The sequence below is a fragment of the Thunnus thynnus genome, chromosome 19 (genome assembly GCF_963924715.1).
Source record: "Thunnus thynnus chromosome 19, fThuThy2.1, whole genome shotgun sequence".
Classification (NCBI taxonomy): domain Eukaryota; kingdom Metazoa; phylum Chordata; class Actinopteri; order Scombriformes; family Scombridae; genus Thunnus; species Thunnus thynnus.
This window is the reverse complement of record NC_089535.1, coordinates 4348256-4371640: the sequence shown is the minus strand read 5'-3', so window position 1 is coordinate 4371640 and position 23385 is coordinate 4348256. Positions and strand designations below refer to the sequence as shown.

The 23385-nt window shown below is 38.0% G+C and overlaps 2 protein-coding genes across 3 annotated transcripts in view; one reads left to right on the top strand and one right to left on the bottom strand.

Moving 5' to 3' along the window:
• The window catches only part of ogdhb (oxoglutarate dehydrogenase b), a 29277-nt gene extending 23784 nt beyond the window's left edge, over nucleotides 1-5493 (top strand). For both annotated transcript variants that reach the window (XM_067573785.1, XM_067573784.1), the window contains 7 exons: nucleotides 569-747; nucleotides 1918-1989; nucleotides 2121-2246; nucleotides 2345-2417; nucleotides 2506-2669; nucleotides 2870-3024; nucleotides 3129-5493. In XM_067573785.1, coding sequence (XP_067429886.1) covers nucleotides 569-747; nucleotides 1918-1989; nucleotides 2121-2246; nucleotides 2345-2417; nucleotides 2506-2669; nucleotides 2870-3024; nucleotides 3129-3249 — 890 coding nt within the window. In that variant the 3' untranslated portion in view covers nucleotides 3250-5493. The remainder of the gene's footprint in view (nucleotides 1-568; nucleotides 748-1917; nucleotides 1990-2120; nucleotides 2247-2344; nucleotides 2418-2505; nucleotides 2670-2869; nucleotides 3025-3128) is intronic.
• Nucleotides 5494-5631: 138 nt separating this feature from the next.
• On the bottom strand, nucleotides 5632-22505 carry pargl (poly (ADP-ribose) glycohydrolase, like). Its single transcript, XM_067573786.1, has 16 exons — nucleotides 22313-22505; nucleotides 17534-17910; nucleotides 16153-16278; nucleotides 14848-14937; nucleotides 14663-14734; nucleotides 14491-14577; nucleotides 14245-14405; nucleotides 14071-14150; nucleotides 13915-13987; nucleotides 12419-12491; nucleotides 12195-12342; nucleotides 10346-10424; nucleotides 10151-10259; nucleotides 8623-8719; nucleotides 8397-8525; nucleotides 5632-8298 (listed from the first exon to the last, which is right to left on the bottom strand). The coding sequence occupies exons 2-16, from the start codon at nucleotides 17906-17908 to the stop codon at nucleotides 8183-8185; spliced, it is 1815 nt and encodes a 604-aa protein (XP_067429887.1). The 5' UTR covers nucleotides 17909-17910; nucleotides 22313-22505; the 3' UTR covers nucleotides 5632-8182.
• Nucleotides 22506-23385: the final 880 nt, after the last annotated feature.

Below are 23385 nucleotides of genomic sequence, written 5' to 3'. Positions count from 1 at the left end.
GTCAGTAATTGATTAATCGATAATAAAAAAAATCTTTAGTTGCACCCCTAATTGTTTTTATATGTATATAAGAAGCACGATTATGAGCCTTTTACATCATTCAGTTGCTGAAATTGGAAACAGCAATGCTGCGGGTATTAACATGCAGCACACTAGAGCTGTAATGATTAGTTGATCGACAGAAAATTAATTCTCAACTATTTTGATAATCAAATAACTGTTTTAGTAATTTCTTAAACTAAAATGCCCAAATATTGCTGGTTGCAATCTCCTCAAATGTGAAGATTTGCTGCTTTTCTGTATCATACATGAAACTGAAGATCTTTGGATTTTGGACCATTGATCAGACAAAACAAGACTTTTGAAGACATTATCATGAAATTATAAATTTTCACGATTTTTCTGCCATTTTGTAGACAAAACATTTAATCGAGAAAATGATTGGCAGATTATTCAATAGTTTCGCGAGATGAACATCTGTCTAAAACACTTCATTAATGTGTCAGTGTGGGTTGTCCTGACGTCACTTTGCTTATCACTGAATGTATTCTTTCTCTTCTGCGTGCAGGTTTTGAGTTAGGCTTCGCCATGGCCAGTCCCAACGCTCTGGTTGTTTGGGAAGCCCAGTTCGGAGACTTTCATAACACAGCTCAGTGTATCATCGACCAATTCATCAGTTCAGGCCAGGCCAAGTGGGTCCGACAGAACGGGATCGTGCTGTTGCTTCCTCACGGCATGGAGGGAATGGTAGGAACTGAGAAACTCGATCTGCCACATTCTGCATTTATCTAAACTTGGTTTTAAAATGTGTTTCAGTGACATTTGGTGACACATCGCCGTTCACACCTGTGTCTATCATGTGTCTCCAAGGTGTCCAGGTGACCACTTGTGTTCAGATTTCGTTACTGCCTACATACAGTTATTACGTCAGTCTGTCGCCAGACAAGCACCAGATTTTTTTCACATGGGTTAGCTAAGAAAACAAAAATGTCTCAAGAACTTAAATACATTTACGGGCTTCCAACTGTTTAGATTTGCAGGACAAAGTCACCAAATCGACCACCATGTCCTGCATTGATGATGTATTTTCCTGTTACGTCTTTGTCGGGGACGCATCAGGACGCATTAGTGTTTAGACTACAAAGGATATGTGGTCAGGTGCATCTCAGACCACCTCCGCAAGTGGTTTAAGTGATCAGATCACAAAGCTTCTTGGTGGTCGTTTACACTTGTCCACTTATGATCCAATCGACCAAAACGCATTTTAAAACCAAGTGTAAACAGGGTCTCAGGCTGTGTGATCTTAGTGAACTGATGCTGTAATGACACCTTGTAGTCAGTGCTGTCCATTTTAAATAAAATATATAGTCAAAACAAGTCAACTTTATCTTTAGAGCACATTTAAAAACAACAGGTGTTGACCGATGGAAGAAGCTCGGTCAGTTTTGGATTAGATTGAGAAGGTGGAACAGAGAGAAGTAAGTGATCAGAGGATCTGACGGGTCTGGATGTAGAATATCAACTGACGTGCTGTCAGAATCTTAAAATATATTTTACTGGAAACTTGTGAAGGGAGGCCAGTACAGCGGTTCTGTGGTTTTTGTTCTTGGTGCCAGTGAGGAGTCTTGCTGCTGCAGGTGAGACAGGGAACTGACTCCCACATAAAGAGAGCTGCAGTAGTTGAGACGCAAGCTAATAAAAGGACGCGAGAGGCTCCAGATCTTCAAAAGAAAGACAGGATTTCATTTTTGCTTTTGACCTTATGTGTGTGCTACTGCTGATTGTCAAATTTGAACACAGTCAAACATGACACCTAGATCTTTGGTATATAAACTGAGATTAGTGGGTGTGAGGTGAGATTATTTAATATAACTATTCGATTCCTGAGTGTTTTTCCATCTTCTCTCCTTCCCTCAGGGTCCAGAACACTCGTCTGCCCGCCCTGAAAGGTTCCTCCAGATGTGCAACGACGACCCTGATGTTTTCCCTGTGAGTTTGTGTCAGAAACAGTCTGAATCCGTGTGTCTGCAATCATCTGAGTGATTGCCTGTTAATGTGATATTATATACGAAAGTTTGTTCTTGCTTGCATCTCATTTTTTAACCCTGCTTCTTTGTCAGAAACTGTCAGAGGACTTTGCAATGCGTCAGCTGTACGACTGTAACTGGATCGTTGTCAACTGCTCGACTCCTGCAAACTACTACCATGTTCTCCGCAGACAGATCCTGCAGCCCTTCAGGAAGCCTGTGAGTGACACACATGAACCATGACTCACAATACACACACACATGATAATTACAGGTTCAAGTCACTGAACTTGTTTTTACTCTCTCTTTATCTCCAGCTGATAGTTTTTACTCCCAAGTCGCTGTTGCGCCACCCTGAAGCCAAGTCCAGCTTTGATGACATGCTGCCAGGTGAGTACTGGCAGGAAAAACTGCAGGAAACTCAGGATGAAAAGAAAAATTGTGCAGGTAAAAAAGTAAATCTCTCCTCTTCCTGCAGGAACCCACTTCAAGCGTATAATCCCAGATGACGGTCCTGCAGCTGCAAACCCAGAGAAGGTGAAGAGAATTCTTCTCTGCTCCGGAAAAATCTACTATGAGCTTACCCGAGAGCGCAACAATAGAGGCATGGACGATACCGTAGCTGTTGTCCGCGTCGAACAGGTAATGTTAGAGTGTCGGTGCTGCATCCAAGGTCCAACAGAAGCCCAAATACGGAGTGAAAGTCTGAAAATATTGATTCAAATTTCAGAATATGGAGTAAAATGTAGGTCCTGTTGACTCAAACTGCAGTGTCACAGCCAGTCACTAGCGGGGTTTCAGTTTTAAGTCTCAACAGCTGATTTTCTCTCTTTTCTTTGTAGTTGTCACCGTTCCCCTTTGACCTGGTGAAAGCAGAGACGGAGCGTTATCCAAATGCTGATCTGGTGTGGTGTCAGGAAGAGCACAAGAACCAGGGCTACTACGACTACGTCAAGCCTCGCATCCGCACCACCATCAACCACTCCCAGCCCGTTTGGTAAGTTGTTTTAGTTCCTGGGATGGTACCAAAAAAAATTATATCTCTGCTGTGAATGTATGTATATTCATTATGTGTGTGTGTGTGCGTGTGTGTGTTTGTAGGTATGCTGGCCGTGAGCCTGCAGCAGCTCCAGCCACTGGGAACAAACAAACTCACCTCACGGAGCTGCAGCGTCTACTGGACACTGCATTCGATCTGGAGGCATTCTCAGGAAAAGCGTAACAAGTCTTCTACACCTCCATCCACTCTCCCAACACATGCAGCAAGACTTCGGTGCAGCAAACAGACTTCCCCCTTTTGCCTACAACATTTTGCATTGATGTGTTTTTCCACAATATTCACATATCAGGCCTGTTAACAGGTGAAATCTTCAAACAATACGCACAACGATCGACTACTTCTAACACTGTTACCATTAAGACCTCGTCTTCACAGTTATGGGCACAGATAGGAAGAAATTATGTAAGAAAACCTGCATTGAATGTATGACTTTATACAAAATTTATTTGTAATACAAAGAGTTTTCGCTTTAGGTTTAATTTGCTTTTATTTTAATAATTACAAAATAATCATACAGTAACTTGCTCTGCTCTGCACATCCAGATTACTAACAAAATACTGTATGCAATCACTTTCTCTGACCAAAGGTAATAAAAAAACACCTACCAGCACCTCTAAAGTTCACTATATAACACATATGGTTATGCCACGTTCATGCCGGATGTGGGTCGCCGTCATGGTGGAGTCGAATTGGATGGATAGTGACCGTTTGGAGTTGAGTTGAGGTTGGAGCGTCTAGGAACCCGGGGATGGAGACTCAGGGTGGGGGCACGTCTCGATGAGCAATTTTTTGCTTCATCATCCCCCAGTGGTTCCACAGAAAGGCCCCGGAACGGCTTGAGTTCGTAACCCAGGACCTTCTTGCTGTGAGGCTACAGTGCTAACAGTGGGGGGGTGGGGTTTGAGAGAACTGAGACGAACAGGAGAGGTGGAGGCTAGGTGTGCTTATATATGCGCGCAGGTATATGGCCGAGAGGCACAGGTGATTTGGGTTAACCAGGCGCAGGTGTTGTGAATTGGTGAGAAGGAGCAGGGCGTGGTCTTGTTCCTGAACTTAGTTATTATAATAACTTCATGTAAAAGTTCTGCGCTGCAGGTTTAAATTTGGGTTTAATAATACTGAACGTTGGACAACGTCCAGAAAGAGGCAAATTTGTGATTTATGATATTGGGCTTTATAAATAAAATTGACTTGACTTGACTTGACTTTGGCTGATCTGAGGCGTCCATGTGTGCTTGGTTATCAGGCACTTACGTTTTATTAAGTACCAAGTCGGATATATTGAAGCTTTCAGAATAATAGTTTCCCAGTCATAGTTATGACTTGGATGTTGAGGGAACGCTATTTACAAGTCAGGAACTCTTAGTTACAGTAACTCCTCCTATGTGACATGAATGCGGCAGTAATCCTTACAAAAAACGTGTCAAAATGACAATTTAAGGTTTTATGGAAAGTTATTTGTGGGATTATTTCTTCGCCGGATGCAGTGACTTTTCTACGGAAACCCCAACGTTCCAAAAGATATTTTTTTATCCATATCTTGTCTGCACAACTAAATAACTTGTGCGAACAAGATTTAAAAATCTCTCAGGACTTTGGGGGCTCTGAACGTTAGAGAGCTGTAGAGGTGCTGGTAGACAGAGCTAGGCTAGCTGTTTCCCTCTGCTTCCAGTCTTTACTCTAAGCTAAGCTAGCCATGCTCTTCTCATTCTATTCCTTTAAACTGGATTTGAATGTTTATATAAAACAATATTTCTTAATAGTGTGATAGTGGCCACATACAACTCAGCAACCCTGCAAAGCATCATAACCTGATATTGGTGAGAGAAAAAAACACATTTAATTTGAGATATTTGGGCTGAGCTAAAATCGCTGAATGGTTGAAATTAGGAATAGTATGAATATTTTTAAGCACCTTTGTGATGTGAGTTAGCTCAGATATAATTAGAGACACTGAAAAGCATTTTTAAAAGTGAGACTTCTTGAAAACATCATGCCTGCCGTCTGCATAGAATCTGTATCAGCTGAAGCATGAAGAGAAACAGATCAAGATATTTCTGCACTTTTTTTTATCAGCAGTCACGTTAAAGTGACCCGGGGTTGTTATCGCACATATTCAGAGAGAAACCACCTGTTTTAGGTTTCATCTACATTTAAACACACACTCACATTCACTCACCGTCCTGCCGCATCACTGTCAGCGTCTCTGTTTGTGCCAAATGTAACAGATTACTTGAAATTACAGTTTCATCTGAATAAAAATCATGCCATGCAGTGGTCGTTACTTATGTAAAGACATGATGATGAGATTCCTCAGCTCCTCAGAATTGAAGAATGTATTTATTTTCATATAGTGTTGTATGTTTTATTGTTTACAGCAAATAAAGATTATAGTTCCTGTTGAACAGTGCTGCTGGAGTATTTTTTTTTTTATCCAGTAACACATCTGACATCAATCATCATGAATCAGCTCTGTAGTTTAACTCTTAGATGATTTGAAACAGGCAGAAATTTCACTTAAAGCAATAATAACAGAAAACAGATGATTGGTTTGTTTTCAATTATCCTTTTTTGTTTGACAGTTTCAGTTTGATTAAAGAGTTCTCTTTCTGCCCAAACATGAAAATACAGACAAGAGAAGATAGAAGTTGATTAAAAACGTTACGATACATTCATCTTGCTTGACTTTAATTGTTTCAGTGCGTTATATTATATAAAGGGTTCTTTTCCATCTTTTAGTAATTTTGATCTGCCTGACTTTAAGGAGGTGAATATTATATTAAAATGAAAAAAATCAGCTCGATCATGATGAAATTTGCATCTCCTATCACTGAGCCTTTAACATTAATTTTTGCGTTTTCATGGACACTTGCATCATACCTTCTGACCTAAAAATGGCTGAAGTTTTTTCACTATTTAAAACAGGTGATCCAGGATCCTTTACAAACTATAGTCCAATTTCAATATTGCCATGTTTGTCAAAGATTTTGGAAAAACTTGTGTATAAAATAATCCTGGAACACTTGAACTCATATAACATTCTGTATAATCACCAATATTGATGCTGTAAAGATCATTCAACTTATATGGCACTTTTAGAACTTACCGATAAAATTTATACAGCTGTAGAGACTAATGAGTAGGCAGTAAGTTATAGTTTTAGACTTTTTCAACTTGTATAGATACTGCTTTTATGGTAATGTTTATAAGTGACTCAGTAATGTTCTTAAAAGAAAACAATATGTTTTTATTAATGGTTGTGAGTCAAAAAGAAATATAATGCAATATGGTGTACCACAAGGATCCACATTAGGACCTTTATTATTTCTTTTTTATATAAATTATCTTACACTTTGCAGATGACACCAACCTTTTCATATCAAATAAGACATTTAATAACTCTCATTAGAGAACTAAATAATGATCTTCTCAATAACTTAATATGGTTTCAAACAAATAAGTTTTCATTAAATGTCAAAATGTCTAGTTTCATGTATGAGTGAGCAAATTAAACTTTATGTTGATAATGAAGAAATAATCAAAGTTTCAACATGTTTTTTAGGTTTTCTGGTTGATGATAAACTGAGAAAGCAGTTTGGTTTTGTCTGCAATAAAATCACCAAATCTCTTAAGATTCTGAGAAAAATAAGGGGTTTTGTACATTTTTCTTAACATTATATTATAGTTTAATTTATCTATATTTAACATACTGTAATATTCTTTCGGCGAGTACTTTTCCAACTTATCTGTACTTATCTGTATTAACAACTTTTTCCAAACCTGTTGCACCAAGTGAATCTCTTTTTTTAAACAGCAGTTATTGACTATTTTTGACATTAACATTCTTCAAATCAGTACATTTGTCTTTAAAGTGAGATATAAGAATGCAGATTTACATTACAGTTTTAGATATTATTTTATTAATTATTCACAATATCATAATTATCCAACTAGACAAGCTGAGAATCTTCATCTTCCTTTGAAATAAAACATCATGTCGACAGTTTTCTATCAAATATCGTGGCGTTATCTTGGAATGTAAATGTACATTTAATATATTCCTTTTTGTTAGAAATGTCTTGCTGTCAAAAACATTTGATTTGGAACAATAATGATCACTCCCAGTAACTGTTGTTCATACTTGTAATATGGCAAAACTGCTTCTCTACATTACTATAATCCTACACTTATTTTATAGTGCAATTTTTGAACACTAATATTTAAAATGTATTGGTGATTTTGTATGTTTGTATTTTACCTTTTGTGTGCCTTTTGGGTGTGTGAAACAAATAAAACAAACACTCACAGGAGGAAGTGCTTAAGATGTTTTTTGTCTTGTGGTTTTCTTCTCAGGTGAGATATTACTAGAACTGATCAATCAAAACTAAGGCAGTAAAGGATAAAACTGTTACAGTCAAGATGTAATTACAACATTATAGATCATTACAATTAAGTCTCTGTCAATTAACTTAAATTTAACTTTAAGAACAGTTAGTCCATTAAAGATGAACTCATTTTCCACATCAAAGTGTGTTTCCAGGTGTTCTGACGCTGAAGCTAATATGAGGCTTCAGCGTCCAAATGAGTCAAATCAAGTAGATATCTTTCAATGTCACAGTCTTTTTAGTGCCAAAGTTCCTCTTTTTGTTACTATACTTCCACCGCAGCTCAACAGGGAAACACTGTCCAAGGAAACACAAAGAGGGAATTTGATGCTAAAAAGACTGTAAATGTGTCAGATATCCACTTGATATGACTAACTCAGACTGATGAAGACTCATATAAGCTTCATATCAACTTTTAAATGACTGTGTGGACACACTGTGGATTTTGGCCTCCATCACTTACATTGAAAACACATTTGTAGGATCTTTTAACAGCCAGTATGAACAGGAGGAATGATTACAGACACCTGACTGTTGTTTTAAGACACACTTGATAAATTGTGAACCTGTCCTTTAATTCCAGCTTGGAACATTTGTTGCATGCTCTCTCTCTATAGACAACAGATGATTAAGTAGATACTTCATTTCTGTGATTTATTTTTCCCGTGAGTTTTTAGTGCACATTCAGAAAGCAGACATTTTTCTGTCTTCACAGCAGACTCCGGGAACATCTGACAGAGTTCTTGATGAACTCAAACAGATCCAAGTGAAATCCATCAGAGCGCTGCTCTGCACAGAAGTTCTTCAGAAGTCCGTACAGCTTCCCTGTGAAGAAAGTTTGAACATTAATCAAACCAAAGTTCAGAGCTTGAGAAACATTCAACACTCCTACCTTTTTTTTTTTTTTTTTTTGAGATACTCACCAACTGTAATCCCCTCTTTGACCAGCAGGTTGTAGATCTGCTCCAGGCCTTGCTTCAGGTGTTCATCCCTAAAGGTAAAGAAGGCGACTCCTCTATTGGCCTTCGCTGCTGCCATCAACTGGATCACAGCTGAACATGAATGGAAGACAAAGACAAAGTCTTACATAATCTATTATTTGTTCTTCAGTGAGAAATCAATAGATGGATAGATGAAGAAGAAGTGTACCTTTGAGCTGTGGGTCTCCATTGAAGGCTCCACAACCCCACTTCCCCGTGGCGATGTCCGGCTCGCTGTGACCATGACTCTTAAATCCACAGTATGCCTTCAAGGACACAATAAAATCATATAAAAGTGAAAACCAAAGATTATATAAATGAGACAGAATTTTATCAAAGCTAACACATCCCATTTCTCTACTTTATTGCACTACCAATAAAGAAACACTCACCAAACAATACTAGGGCTGCAAATGATGATTATTTCATTATCCATTAATCTGATGATTATTTTCTTGATTAAACGATTAGTCGTTTGGTCCATAAAATATCAGAAAATTTCAATCACTGTTTCCCAACCCAAAAATATTCAGTTTATTGTCACAGAGGACTAAAGAAACTAGAAAATAATCACATCTGAGAAGCTGGAACCAGAAAATTATTTGTTAAAAAATGACTCAGAATGATTAATCTGTTATGAAAATAGTTGCTCATTAATTTTCTGTCCATCAACTAATCGTTGCAGCTCTTAAAACACTATAATATAAATACTCCAGACAAACTGCATGTATTAAAGGTACACAGCGGTGCAGAATGTTCAGTCATGCATAATAAATAAACAATTTTTAGAGAGAAATAAAAATTACATTTTATAGTTAGAGTTTTTATATCAGGTCTGTATCCTTTAAACAGCCACTGAGGGGCTGTTGTGAGATTTGTCGTTTTCATGCTTCCAGTAAACGTCTCAGATCTGCAGAAGTTCTGATTTATTGTATAATGTGTTACAGCTCACCAGCTGTTCAGATAGTTTATAAAGTATAAACACAAAAAAATCAGACTAAATAAAAAACCGGGCACGGTGGAGCACAATCAAAGACTGTATGACTCTCAAACAAATTAGCAACACACCTGAAACTGATCAACCTGACATCCTTAAAGTACAATTTAACCAAAAACAAGGAAGTGCCGCTTGGTCGGAGGTGTAAACATAAACAACACAAACATACATTCAACTGAAAATGGCTCCTACAGGCTTTAATAATAATAACAATACATTCAGTTTCTGGACAAAGATTTAATAGATTTTATAGATTTATAGACAACAAATTAAAAAGATCCTTGTTAACTAAAAACACACTGAAAGCATCAAACCTTCAGTTGCATTGAGCGGAAAAATCTGACTAAATATAATTACTGTCATAATTTATTTAGTTTAATTACGTTTATTATTATTGATATTGACATTTTCAATGTATTTTATACACTTGCATTTCCTTTTTATACATTTTATACACATAAATTTTATTTTCTAATTTTTATTTTTTATTATTTCTTAATTTTTTTAAAATTTTACTTCATTTTAATGAATTGAAAATGGTTTATGATGTTGTTACTAGTAGTTGACGATGATGATATACTGCTAATTAATTTCTATATATGTAATGTATTATCAGAATGTTTTTGTATTATGAGCGTATTATATGATTATTATGTCGTATGATAAAATTGTGAATAACACACACAAAGAAAAGCCTCACCTTGTCCAGTTCCCGTGTAACGTTGTTCAAAGTGTACTGGTCTCTTCTGTGTTTGAAGTGCAGCGCGTCGATGGCGAGGATCTGCCTCTGCAGCCGATCCCAGTCGTCCCTAAAAGGACCGAATCACCTCTCTGAGAAAACAAATAAATAAATAACTTCAAATGTAAAACACACATATAAAGAACACGCACATACCTTCTGTGGTGGTCGTCACGAGGGCCGGCCCACTCGAAGGTGTCACTGAAGCCACAGTAACCGCTGAACTGCTGAGAGCCTGAGAGACGGAGATATTATACATTAAGGCTGCTAATAATAAATCACATGAAAAGACCAAAAACCAACAATGTGTTAGTCAATACTTTCTGACTCCCCTACTCTGTATGAGTCCTACAAATCTTTAAAAACAGCTCATAAATATTAAGTTATATTTTTAAAAGGCTCAGTAATTTCCTAAAACAGCTGGTCACTGCAGTTTTTAACAAACAAACAGGAGGAAATAGTCTATTTGTTGGGGACTATTTTCACCGGCGGATGAATCCACATTTGGTGCTCTAGTGAGTATTTCTGGCAGCAGGACGGTGTGTGTGGGATTGAAAATGAACTACAGTGTGTGTGTTCATGTGTGGTGTAATTTCATGAAGACTCATGACACCTGTCATGACCACCCTGTGCCATTAGGATCTTTTCCATTTTGCATCTCATAAGTAATAAGTAGTAGTGTCTTAAATTGTCATTGTAATAAATTTGTAACCTCACAGACCACATACAATCAATGAAAGGGCACATAATGTTAAAAGAATCTCACTTAATGCACTGCATAAACTGGAGGGTATGTTCATGTTAAACTTCACTTTGAATGTGTATGCATTAAACTTCATATTTTTTAAAAATAATCTCTGAGGAGGATCAAGAAATAAGGGTGTAAAATGACAAGAGTGAGCTGTAAAAAAAATAGAGCCAGGGGAAGATCTGGCAGTAATGGTGTAATATGATCATTAGCAGTTATAAAAAAAAATAAAAAGAGCATAACTGGATGGAACTGGTCATGCCAGATATGACCAGTTCAGGCCAAAACCTATTTTAGAGATTTTGGGTCAACAACAGGTGATGTAAAGAAATGATAATGGTGTAATTGGCCAAGAACAAAGAGGATGGACACTAGGCGTGACCTATGCCGACCCAAGGGTATTTAAGACAACGCCCTGATATGAACACTGTATTGCTCTCCTTTATTGCCTGGCATTAAAGTGCATTTTTGCTGCTCAGTACTCTGACTCCTTATTTTTTGAACAACAAAGAGAAGTGGAGGACCTTCTCTTCCAGCGTAATTGGCACGACACATGGTGATGAAGGAACATGTCGCCCAGTGCAGTGGTGTAACTCACTGACATGTTTTTAATAGTTTTGGGCAAAAACGGAGGTCTACGGCTCACTATCCATTAACTCGTCACTCTTCTTTTCAGATTGATTCATTGTTTAATCTTTAATGTGGCAATAATCAATATTTTTTATATTAACAACGTATGAGCTGTCAGTGTGTAATATGTTGGTCAGTGACTCTGCAGCTCCTCTCGGCTTTACGGAGCTTTACAGTGAGTTTCAGCTCGTTGTTTATCTGTCCGGCTGTAACTTTACTGTTTTGGTTCACTCTCAACGCTCTCATAACATCGTTTTTGGGCCGCAGTAGGCAGCTGTTTTCAGAGAAGAAGCTCTAAAACTCCCTCAGAGAGAGCAAAAGCAAAGCTAAGTGAAGTGTGTGAATATTGGACTTACATTCACCAGGTGGACAGACACAAGACTCCAAAAGAAGGGTAATGTCCCTAAATGTCTTGTTTTGTCCAACCAACAGTCCGAAGCCCAAATACATTCAGTTAACTATGATTTGAACTAAGAAAAGCTGCAAATCCTCACCCTGGAGAAGCTAAATGCAGATAAAGTTTGACATCTTTTCTTGATAAATGACCTAATTTTGGTTAATTAGGCAGATATTTAAACATTCTGTTGATCCACTAATCCATTAATCAACTAATCATTTCATCTTTACCTGTAATGATCAGACACTCGCTGTCCCCGAGTTTCTCAGTGAAGAGGCGGGATACAATCAGCTCCGGGTTCATGAGGAACAGGATCTCTTCCTGCACCAGACCGGAGCCCAGCACACCTCCACCGATCCAACTGGAAGCAAAATCCACCTGCACACACAGGAGTAGTCAAAAGTCCGCTCTGGACTGAACCTGCTGATCATCGTCGCTTCGGGTCAGTTCTTACCTGTAGCATGCCTTCTCCTTCAGTCTCGATGTCGCCACATGACACAAACAGTTTAGGCATCGTCGACTTAGAGCTACAACACAAACAACAACAAAAACAATTCAGAGACGACTGATTTACACCAGCAAGAACTCAACTCAACTCTGTTTTGAATACAGAGTGCCGGTTTTATTAGCTATGCTAGCAGCAATGTTTGTCTGTTTGTGGGTCAGTCAGTCCTAGAGCTGCGACGATTAGTCAATTAATTTTCAATTAATTACTGGATGGATTGGCTCTAAACTTTGTTCAGACATTGATGGTCCTCAGAGGATGAATCTCTCTGATCCCCCAACTGTTCCTTTCATGCCACCATCAGGTTTGTGGTTTTGAGTGAAAGGTCTCAACAACTATTAGACAGATTGCCGTGAAATTTGGTTCAGATACTCATGTTCTTCTCAAGATGAATTGTTATATATTTGATGACCCTCTGATTTTTCATCTAGCACCATCATAAGGTCAAAACTTCACTTCATCCTATATTTTGGTTTATTACAGCTACCTGCAAAGTGATATTTACAGCACCAGTCTGTTCAGTTTGGACACACTTTGAATGAGAAAATGTGTCTAAACGTTTGACTGGTGCTGAACATCAGCTTCAGCAGTATTTTGTGCAACAGGGGTGAAATTAATATCTCAATAATAAGAAGAATTACATTGACATTTGCTCCAGATATTCCCCCGAGGATGAACTGTAATCACTTTGGTGTTCCCTTTATGTTTCATCAGGCGCCACCATCTAATCAAAATTTTTAATATTCCAATACTTTGGTTTATGACTAAATACCTTCAAAATTAATGACATTCACATCAGCTGTACTTTGTGTTTCCTGCTAATTAGCAAGATTAGCATGCTAACATGCTAAACTAAGATGATGAACATGGTAAACATTTTACTCTGAAGGGATTTTGCTTCATGTGTCATGTTTGAAACACTCCTTAGACAAGCAGACAGTGAGCGACAGACAGCTGTCTTCTTCGCGGTCGAGCTGACCTGGGTTTATGACTGTTGCCATAGAGACAGCACTAAAGTAAACAATCTTATAATGATGTTGTGACTAGAGACGAGATCACCTGGGTGCTGAATAACTGAGAATGGTTCAGCTCTTTTCCTTCAGACTTGCTGTTGCATTTCACTACAACGACACTTTGATTTGTAACTGCTGTCTCCTTAGTCAGTCATGTTTGTGTTTGTCAATAAATCTTTTTGCAGAAGACATCCATATCTCCTGGAGTTTCTGAATTTACAAGCTCAAGATTTCTATAACAATACCTGCTAAACATCAGCATGCAAATGCTTCGTCATTTTGACATGATGATGTTAGAAACGTCTTTAAGCTCAATGCTAAGTACAGTTTATAATGTGTTGATTTTAATTGGCTGTCTTGTCTAAAGCACTTTGTAACTAAGGTTTTGAAAAGTGCTCTATAAATAAATATTATTATTAAAATCATTATTACCTTTTCCAGTCGGGCTTGTCTGTGTCTCGGAGGTATCGCCTCTCAAACGTCACCAGTCCTTTCGGTTTTGTGTCTACAACGAATTCAACAACAGTCACAGATTTACACTGATGCACCTGACAAACAGGAAGTAGAGGAGCTTCAGCAGAGACTTACGCTCATCTGTTACCACTTTAAAGTAATGCATGATGGCCCTCAGCTTTTCCTTCTTCCGGTCTGACCAAATCCCAAACAGACTGCAAGCAGAATGAGAATTAAGAGTGAACTCACAGACAAGAACACACGATGCAGAAAGTATTTAAGGGTTGCAATCGAACTGTGTTGCCGAACCTGCTGAAGTTAATGGTTGGGTAGTTGTGGTACTCTGAGTTGGGTGTGGAGGTGTTGCGGTGAGGGAAAGTGCAGAAAAATGCGTTGGCGAGCAGGCAGGATATCTGAACCTGCGACAGAGTGATGGATGAGGTGTGTCCCCTTTGAAGCAGCGGGATGGCCTGAAAACATGGAAACACACTTCATCACCATCACCATCAATATGAAAAAAAACGCTACGTCCACTGGTTCCAGTAAGTTTCATACCTTCTTCACATAATCAGGAAGCTTCAGGGCCAACGCTGCGATCTTAGGGAACAACGTGTCAAAGTAGTTCTCTGTTTTTGGGACAGCCTGTGAAGGATTATAAATATATTGCTAGAGGGCATCACAAAACTGAAGATTCAATTATTTGGAGTGAACACACATGGACACTGACCTTTACAAAGCTGGCGAGGGCATCAAAAGACCACTTGTCTTTATACTTTTGGTTATATTTCATGATTGCTTCCTAGTGAGAGAGTTTGAAACATTGAACATTTCACATTTCTTGGAGACAGATGAGATAAAAATCAGTTTAAATAAATGACAAAAATGAGAAATTGTCCATGGCTGCCAACGTACCGCCACATCATCCACGTCCACTGATGTTTTTTTGGCGAGGCCGCCCAGATTTTTGGAGATCACTTCCCACCGCGACGTCTGGGTGGGATTCTATCACAGGAAAAGATTCATTCAGTAAAAAGTCTCTTTAAACTTGCAATAACTGATTTTTTTTTTTTTTGGCCACTTGGGGGACATATCATCACTTTTTAAGTTGATATGTTGAACTTGTTAGCAAAGAGTTGCTTATTTCCACATCCAGCAGTTATGGAGCAACATTATCATTCATTTGGAGTCGTGTTTCTGTCCACCTGGTGAATATAAGTCCAATATTCACTCTCTTTTAGCTCTGTTTTTGCTCTCTACCAACTCCTAAGGGAAATATCTGGCTCTTTAGCTGCTAAATGCTCCACTATGTTCACCAGCTAGTCTACAGCTAACTGTGTCTGTTTGCTGTTTGGCGCTGAGCAGGTAGTGTACAGTGGCTTTTTAGAGCTTTTATAATGGAAACAACATTGATGAGAGCCGTGGGACTGAACCAAAACAGTTTAAGGGGAAATCTGATAAACTGCCCCAAGTGATGTCACTTGAGTCAGTGTCGGTTTGGGCTGAAGACTACAAGTTTGAAAAGTAATAAAAGTTAGAAAGAATTGAGGTTATCAGACCTCTGTAGCTCCTCATCTCTGCTGGAGGCTAGCAGCTCCAGGCTACATTAGCCGCTACTAGCATAACACACCCAAACCTTCAACTGAACTGTTGGCAGTAGAGTTGCATTGTGGGTAATGTAGGTGCCAGATTTTGATAAGGCAGAAGAATGTGTGGGGGAAAAAAGACTGCTTAATGCTCCACTATGTTCACCAGCTAGTCTACAGCTAACTGTGTCTGTTTGCCGTTTGGTGCTGAGCAGGTAGTGTACAGTGGCTTTTTAGAGCTTTTTCTCTGAAAACGACGTTATGAGAGCGCTGAGAGTGAACCAAAACAGTAAAGTTGCAGTTTTAAAGTGCAAAGTAAAGTTTCTCTTTGACTTTCCCACCCAGATTAAAGGTTTACAGTTTTTCAAATCTGTCTTAAAACTACAGTCAGGTGCCAAGTTTTTCATTTTTATGATAAATCACAATATTGTGATCCCCTTAATCTCAAAGGATGAATTTCATTTCAATTCATTTGATATAATCCATTATTTCCTCAAGAGAAACTATATTTTTGCATCTACTGGTGTGCAGCTGGCTAGTTCAAGTCAGTTTCTGGAAGAAATATCTCGGTTTTTGGTTTCCAGGTTTGGTTTCTTTCAAAAGGAACTAATCTTGTGCATAGCCTCAAACACACCTTGAAGATTGGAGACTTGACTATCGTGACACTGTGAGAGGAACACGGCATCTTCACAAAGTTACTGTGCCACAAGTCTCTCCCTTTCAGGGGCCTAAGTCCTGCTCTCTGGTTGAAAGCAAGCACCTGGGTAAAAAAATAAATAAAAAAAATAGTTATATTCAACAACAACAACAACGACTGCTTTTTGCGAGAATTTTATATACTTTACTACTGTAAAAGTACCAATACTTTAATTTAAAAATACCCCATTACAAGTAAAAGTACAGAAGTATTATCGCAAAATGTACTTAAAAGTAAAAGTACATGTTCAGTAAAATGTCCACTGTGACTGATATATTATTATATATGACATCATTAGATTATTAATAGTGATGCATCAGTGTTAGAGCAGCATGTTACTGTTGTAGCTGCTGGAGGTGGAGCTAGTTTACACTACTTTATATACAGTTAGCTATTTTAGTCTACTGGTTCCCAACCTAGGGGTCGGGGCCCCTCCAAAGGGTCAGCAGATAAATCTGAGGGGTCGTGAGATGATTAATGGGAGAGGAAAGAAGAAGAAACAAAGTTCTGATACACAAATCTGTTTTCAGTTTTTTGGACTTTTTCTCTAATCTTGAATATTGGATCATTTGAAAGGTTCATTAAAAGAAAAGTTTAGAGGGAAAGTATCTCCTAGTTAGTCAAGGAATACAAACTACAAACTGCTCTTTTGTAAGAGGTTAAACTGCAGCTTCCAAACCTGCAACAGTTCAACCCAAACTTTTAAAAACTTCTCAGAACTCACTTATGTTCCCTCACTTTTTTAAACTGATGTTTGCTAATAACAGTAATATTGATTTTGTTGTTTTTGTTGACATTATCTCTGTTTTGTAAGCTCTATTGCTCTATTGTGAAGCACTATAACTTCTGTTTTGAAATAGAGCTGTGACATTTAGTTTATTAATAGATTAGTTGACTGACAGAAAAATGAATCACTAGCTATTTTGATAATCAGTGAAAAAAATATCCAAATTCTCTGATTCCAGCTTCTAGAGGATATACAGTAAACTGAATATCTTTGGACTGTTGGTCGGGACAAAACAAGACATTTGAAGATGTCAGCTTCACCATTTTTGGAAATTTTATACATCAAACAACTAATCAATAAGTAAGATTTGCGTACTTGTAATGGAGTATTTTTATATTGCTGTATTGGTACTGTTCTTCTTCCACCTCTGTGATTTGCTGTCAGATAAATGTAGTGAAGTAGAAGAATAAAATAGCATCAAATGGAAAAACTCAAGTAAAGTACAAGTACAGTACTTGAGTACTTCCCACCTCTGGAGACAGACACAAGGAGGGAAGGGATACATTAGAACTGGAGAGGACGAATTCTTACATCTACGAGGACAGTGTGTGAACCGCTGAAGGCCAGACGTCCCAGCTTGCTTTGACACTGTGGAAGTCGCTTCAGATCATCCAGCTGACAACATGATGGAGCGTCGTCCTGCCGCTGTGTCGGCACCGGTTCATCCCGCTCTACATGTCGATCTCTCACATCCCCGTTACCGGAGGGTCTGGAGGAGGTGGAGGAGGAGGAGGAAGAGGGGAAGGAGGAGGAGGAGGAGCAGCTGGCTTCGCTCGTGACGTCTTTGCTGTTCTGCTCTTTTTCTTGCTCAATTTTGTCCTTTTTACAGTTTTTACAGAGCTCTTCAGGTTGAAGAAGCGTTTTCATCTGGGAACTGTCGTTGCGGTCGTTATGATGCCCGGCCATCGCTGTGGGATTAAGAGACAGGACGTTAAAGGACAAGTTCACAGTTACTCAAGTGTGTCTTAAAACAATAGTCAGGTGTCCATATGAACAGTGAAAGAGGTTTTTCCTCGCTGTAATCATTCCTCCTGTTCATACTGGCAGTCTGAGTTAGTCATATCAAGTGGATATCTGACACATTTACAGTCTTTTTAGCATCAAATTCCCTCTTTGTGTTTCCTCAGACAGTGTTTCCCTGTTGAGCTGCAGGTGGAAGTATAGTAACAAAAAGAGGGACTTTGACACTAAAAAGACTGTAATGTTGAAAGATATCTACTTGATTTGACTCATTTGGACGCTGAAGCTTCATATTAGCTTCAGATAAACTTTTAAATCCATTTTTTGCACAGAAGGAGGACTGTGGATTTTGTCCCCCATCACTTACATTGTAAGTGCATTATGAAGGGATCTTCTAATGGTCAGTTTACAGCAAGAAAAAACTGTTTACTCGTCATTTGACAGGCTTGAAAAATGGTGAACTCGTCCTGTTAGAGCCATTTGTATCTATGTGTGTATTAAGGTCATTCCCTGGTTGCCACAGTAGGTGGCGTATTGGACAGCAGCATATGGAAATGCATATGTAGAAGAAGAGGCAATTACTCCAGTTTTTACAGTTTTTTGGCCGCCGTTTAGAGGCTAATCTTTAAGCCTTTTTTTTTGTTTGTTTTCATGCAAGTTATTGGTGTAAGTGTGTGTATAGCAAAGGCTGTATTGGTACACGGTGGTAAATAAATACATCTTAAGCACAAGTCCGCAGATGTTTGATTTACTACATGACGACGCGTCAGTTACATATCTCAGTAACAGCCCCTCACTGTGGCTTAGGTTTTTTTTTGTTTTGTCGAAATCAAGTCACTACACGTCCTTTAAGGTGAGTGAATGTGAGTCTGCGGTGAAGAGCTTTTATTTTCTTAGGTGACAGTGTGGAGGAGCAGGATCAACAGGTCGGACCAGATACTGACTGCTTGAAATCATAAAGCTAACAGTTTGCAAAACACGTGACTATAATGTCTGGATATATTGCAGGTAGACGTACAACATTACAGTATATATACACTCCAGGTAAGCTTTGTGTGGACAGAGTTGTCTTTGACTCAAACTGAACAGAGCCGATATTGGCCCTTCACAGATATATTGGTATCGGTATATATGTTGTCTGATATTCACCGATATATATATATTTTTTTTTAAAGTTATATAAGCATCATTTTATGTATATTTGATCCTTTTTCTTATTTCAAGTTTAATATATGTACATATGTTTTTTTTGTTCTATGTGTTTTTTTATTTATAGTTATTTATAATTATTAAATTCCCAGTAAAGTTACTGTTTCAGTGCACTGATGTCATTTTACACAATAAAGTTTACTGTTAAGTGTTTGACAACCACATTCGAGGGATCATTTCCATCTACGCTTCTTCCTATTTCTCTTGGGGATGTCAATGATTAATTAGTTATTGATAGTAATTTAACCGATTAAAAACATATTCACTGATAATGCAGAAGATGACAAAACAGTCAAATGTCCAGTTTGAACGACACCCGTTCTGCTCATTATATGAAGCTTCCTCTACACAATAGTGACTGACAAATGTGCTTTATCCAAAACATTAAATCATCATACTAGTTATGCTATTAAAACATTAAGTTATCAGTTTGTATAAATCTAAATCACTGTAACTAACAGATGTTATCTAGTCAGGTTATCTATTAAGCTAACAGTGACTAGCATTAGCTCATTAAGTCAATTTCACATACACAAAGCAAACTTTTCCATATGTTGTATTAATATAAAGCTCTTTTTGGCAGATTTCTTATATCAGTGGATATGTGCAGGCTACAGTCTTTAAAGGTTGTAAATACAAAAACAGTGTGATAAGTAAACTATCGATTGTCAGCTTTTCATATTAAATTCACCTGATCACAGTTCACTAGTCTGTCTGTGTTTGTGTCTGAAGAGAGACTTCAAGCTATAAGCTGTTTGTTGAATCAATGAGTTATAGGTTATATTTGGTTATGAATCAATCAATAAATATACATTTAATATTTAAATAACATTGATAGCCTATAATTATTGAATCAATATGTATTATTATTCATTATATTAGCAGTAGTCAATCTCTTCATGGTGTGTTGACAGACTAAATATATATAACTACATTTACTATTACTATATACTATAATGTTACTGCGTTGGCAGACGTATTTGATAAATATCATTAACAGTAACGTGTATTTGCTGATATTTCTGTGTGTTTCTTCTTCTTCTTGGCAGCGGCGGGATCCTTTCAGGCGTTTGGTTTTATTTGGTGGCATTTCCTGTCATTTCCTGTGGAGCTGCCCTGAGAGCAGAGACCTGCAGGCACAATGTCCCGCTACATTCAGCCAACAAAACTTCTGTTCTTGAACTCAACTGGAATTTGGGATTCAGGACTTCGACCTGACACTTTTTCCACAATGTGATGTTGCTACTTTCACTTAAGTAAAGGCAAGGTAGGCAATTGCCAGGGCCCCAACTACAAGGGCCCCAGAAGCTATAGATTCATTATGTTTAGATATTAAAAATATTAAATTATGTTAACTAACTGTACCCTGAAATAACTTACAAAAGGCCCCCAAAGCACTTAGAAAAATATGCAACAGTTTACTTCTACTTCAGAGGAAAATGCTGCACTGCTGCATTTACCTGACAGATAAATGTTACTGATTACGCTGCAGTTTTTTGAAACGCGTCCCTCCTGCGAGAGGCTGCGGTCTGTCAGGACCAAAACCTCACACCACAAGAACACTTTCTTCACACCTGCAGCCTCATCAACAAGGCCCGGGACCCCCACTGACACGGACTCTAATAATAGTTGAATATCTTGTACATTCATCTCATTGTCTTCTGTTTCATATTTAAAATGTTAAACCTGCAGCAGCTCCTTTCACTTACAATATATTTTACATTTTTCTTTTATTGTAAATTACTTCTTATTTATATTGTTTACAGTCACTTCATTTTGTGTATATTTTTGATTGTTACGCACCAAAACAACACCGAGGCAAATTCCTTGTATGTGCAAACCTACTTGGCAATAAACCTGATTCTGATTGATTTTACTCACAAAATATAACAATTAAAATATGATGCATTATTATTGATTAAACTATCCAGCATTATATAACAATTAAAAGCTCCACCACCTCTCTAGAGCCAGTGTTTAGTCCGTTCCGGGCTACCATAGAAACATGGCGGTGCAATGTGGAAGAGGACCCGCTCCCTCTGTAGATATAAAGACTCATTCTAAGGTAACGAAAACACAACTATTCTTATTTTCAGGTGATTATACATTAATTAAAACGCACATTATGAATATTATATTCCATTTCTGCCAATAGATCCCCCTAAATCTTTCATACTGGTCCTTTAAGAAAAACAGTTTAGAGCAGTGGTCCCCAACCCCCGGGCCGCGGACCGGTACCGGGCCGCCCTAGATGGGACCGTCTTGTTGCATTTTTCATGCACTTTATATTTGTTTTTGTGGTGTATCTTATTTTGAAGGCATATTTAAACGTTACCATAGCGACCAGAGAGTGTTAGGGGGGGCAGAGAGGATGTTACTCATGTTATGTTGTTGCTAATAAAGTGGCATACGAGTACGCAGTGAATTCAGGTTTATTATTATATTTAATACAAAATACCAGAGTTTTTAAGCCGGTCGTATCATTTTAGTTTGTTGTATTTATCCGCCGCACCTCAAACGCCGGTCCGTGAATATATTGTCTGACATTAAACCGGCCTCTGGTTTAGAGCACGTCTTCTACCACTGCCATTACCAACATTCCCAGTTAGAGAAAGGGTGAACACAGTTTGCCAACGACCCCAAACAGGGTGCGAACTAAAACATGATTTGTGAATTCATCCTCAAAAATATTGACAATATGCTATTTTTGCCATGCAATTCAATTTTTCCGTATCTTCATCATCATGGGTGTATGAATCATGCATGAGGGTGATGCATCACTTTAATAAAGATACTAACATGCTATTCATACTATCACCATCGAAGCGAGGCGGCGTGATATCATAAACTTAACTCACTTTAACCCAAAGATATCAGACACCCCCTCCACCCCCAAATCACTAAATCCGCCCCTGCGTAAAGGATCTGAGTACTCTTCCACTACTGCCAGACTGTCTATAGCTCCAGTTTAATATTTAAAAGCACCAAACTAAAAGATTAACACTTTAAACTGCTCACAGTGGACTCTGACTTCAAGCTTTGGCCTAAATATCCGCCACCGTGTAGTAAAACCTGTTATTACTCGCGGATCCGCCTGCGTAATGAAGCTCATTAGTCTGACACTGTTGTGTAAACACTCACCTTTCACCAGAGACCCCGCTGACGCCGGCTGTGTTCAGATTTCACGGGATTATCGCGAATTACGCAGTTCATCGATGAAAAACGCAGCCGAGACGCTAAAAAACAGACGGACTGAAGTTCACTTTCACTTTGAGGAGAAAGCGAAACTAAAGTGAAGAGAGCGGAGCGGTGAAACAGCGTTTCCACTCACATTAAAGACTAAACCCTCCTGCCTGCTGAAATGAAACTGATGAAAGGCCCAACACACTGTTTCTATATGACATAATGTGAAAACATTAAAACACCAATTATAATTCTGAACGACCACATCAGAATATTATTACAATTACATAATTACTTAACAAAAGTGTGCATCAGATCCTTTTTTGTCAATTCCTTTATACTTCATTAATTTACTTTACTTCATTAATGACGTCAGTTCATCATGTTTTAACAGCTGTAGGTTCAGTATTATAGTCAGTGTTGGAAGAAGTACTCAGAGCTTTACTTAAAGAGAAGAAGATTTGTGTCTGATATGTTTTTTACCTTAAAAAAAATCAATTATCTATAATGCCCTTAAATCGGATTTTCAGTGAGCTCAGAGAAAACAAACAAAATCATTCTGCACAGTGAAGCTCAAACATTCAACTGTAGGAACAAGATGAAAAACGTATTTTTGAGCGGAGCAGGACTTTATGTAAAAAGGATCAATACCACAATGTAAAAATACTCCATTACAAGTAAAAGTCTTGCATTTAAAATCCAATTTAAGTATAAGTATAGAAGTAATACCAGCTAAATTTAATTAAATTGAATTTAAAATCGATTCGTGACTCATATATTTAATAAATTTAACAAAGTACATTGTTACTGAACTGTACTGAAGCATCAGTGTGTAAGCAGCATTTTATAGTTGTAACTGCTGGAAGTGGAGCGAGTTTAAACTTCTTTATAAAGGTCACAAGATCAATCTGAGCGGTTTTGAGATGATAGATTGGGAAGGAAAAAAGAAAAAGCATAGCTATGCTACATAAATTTGGATTAATTTTTAATCTATGTTCAGTTTAAACCTGCTTTTAGTGTTTAGTTTTATA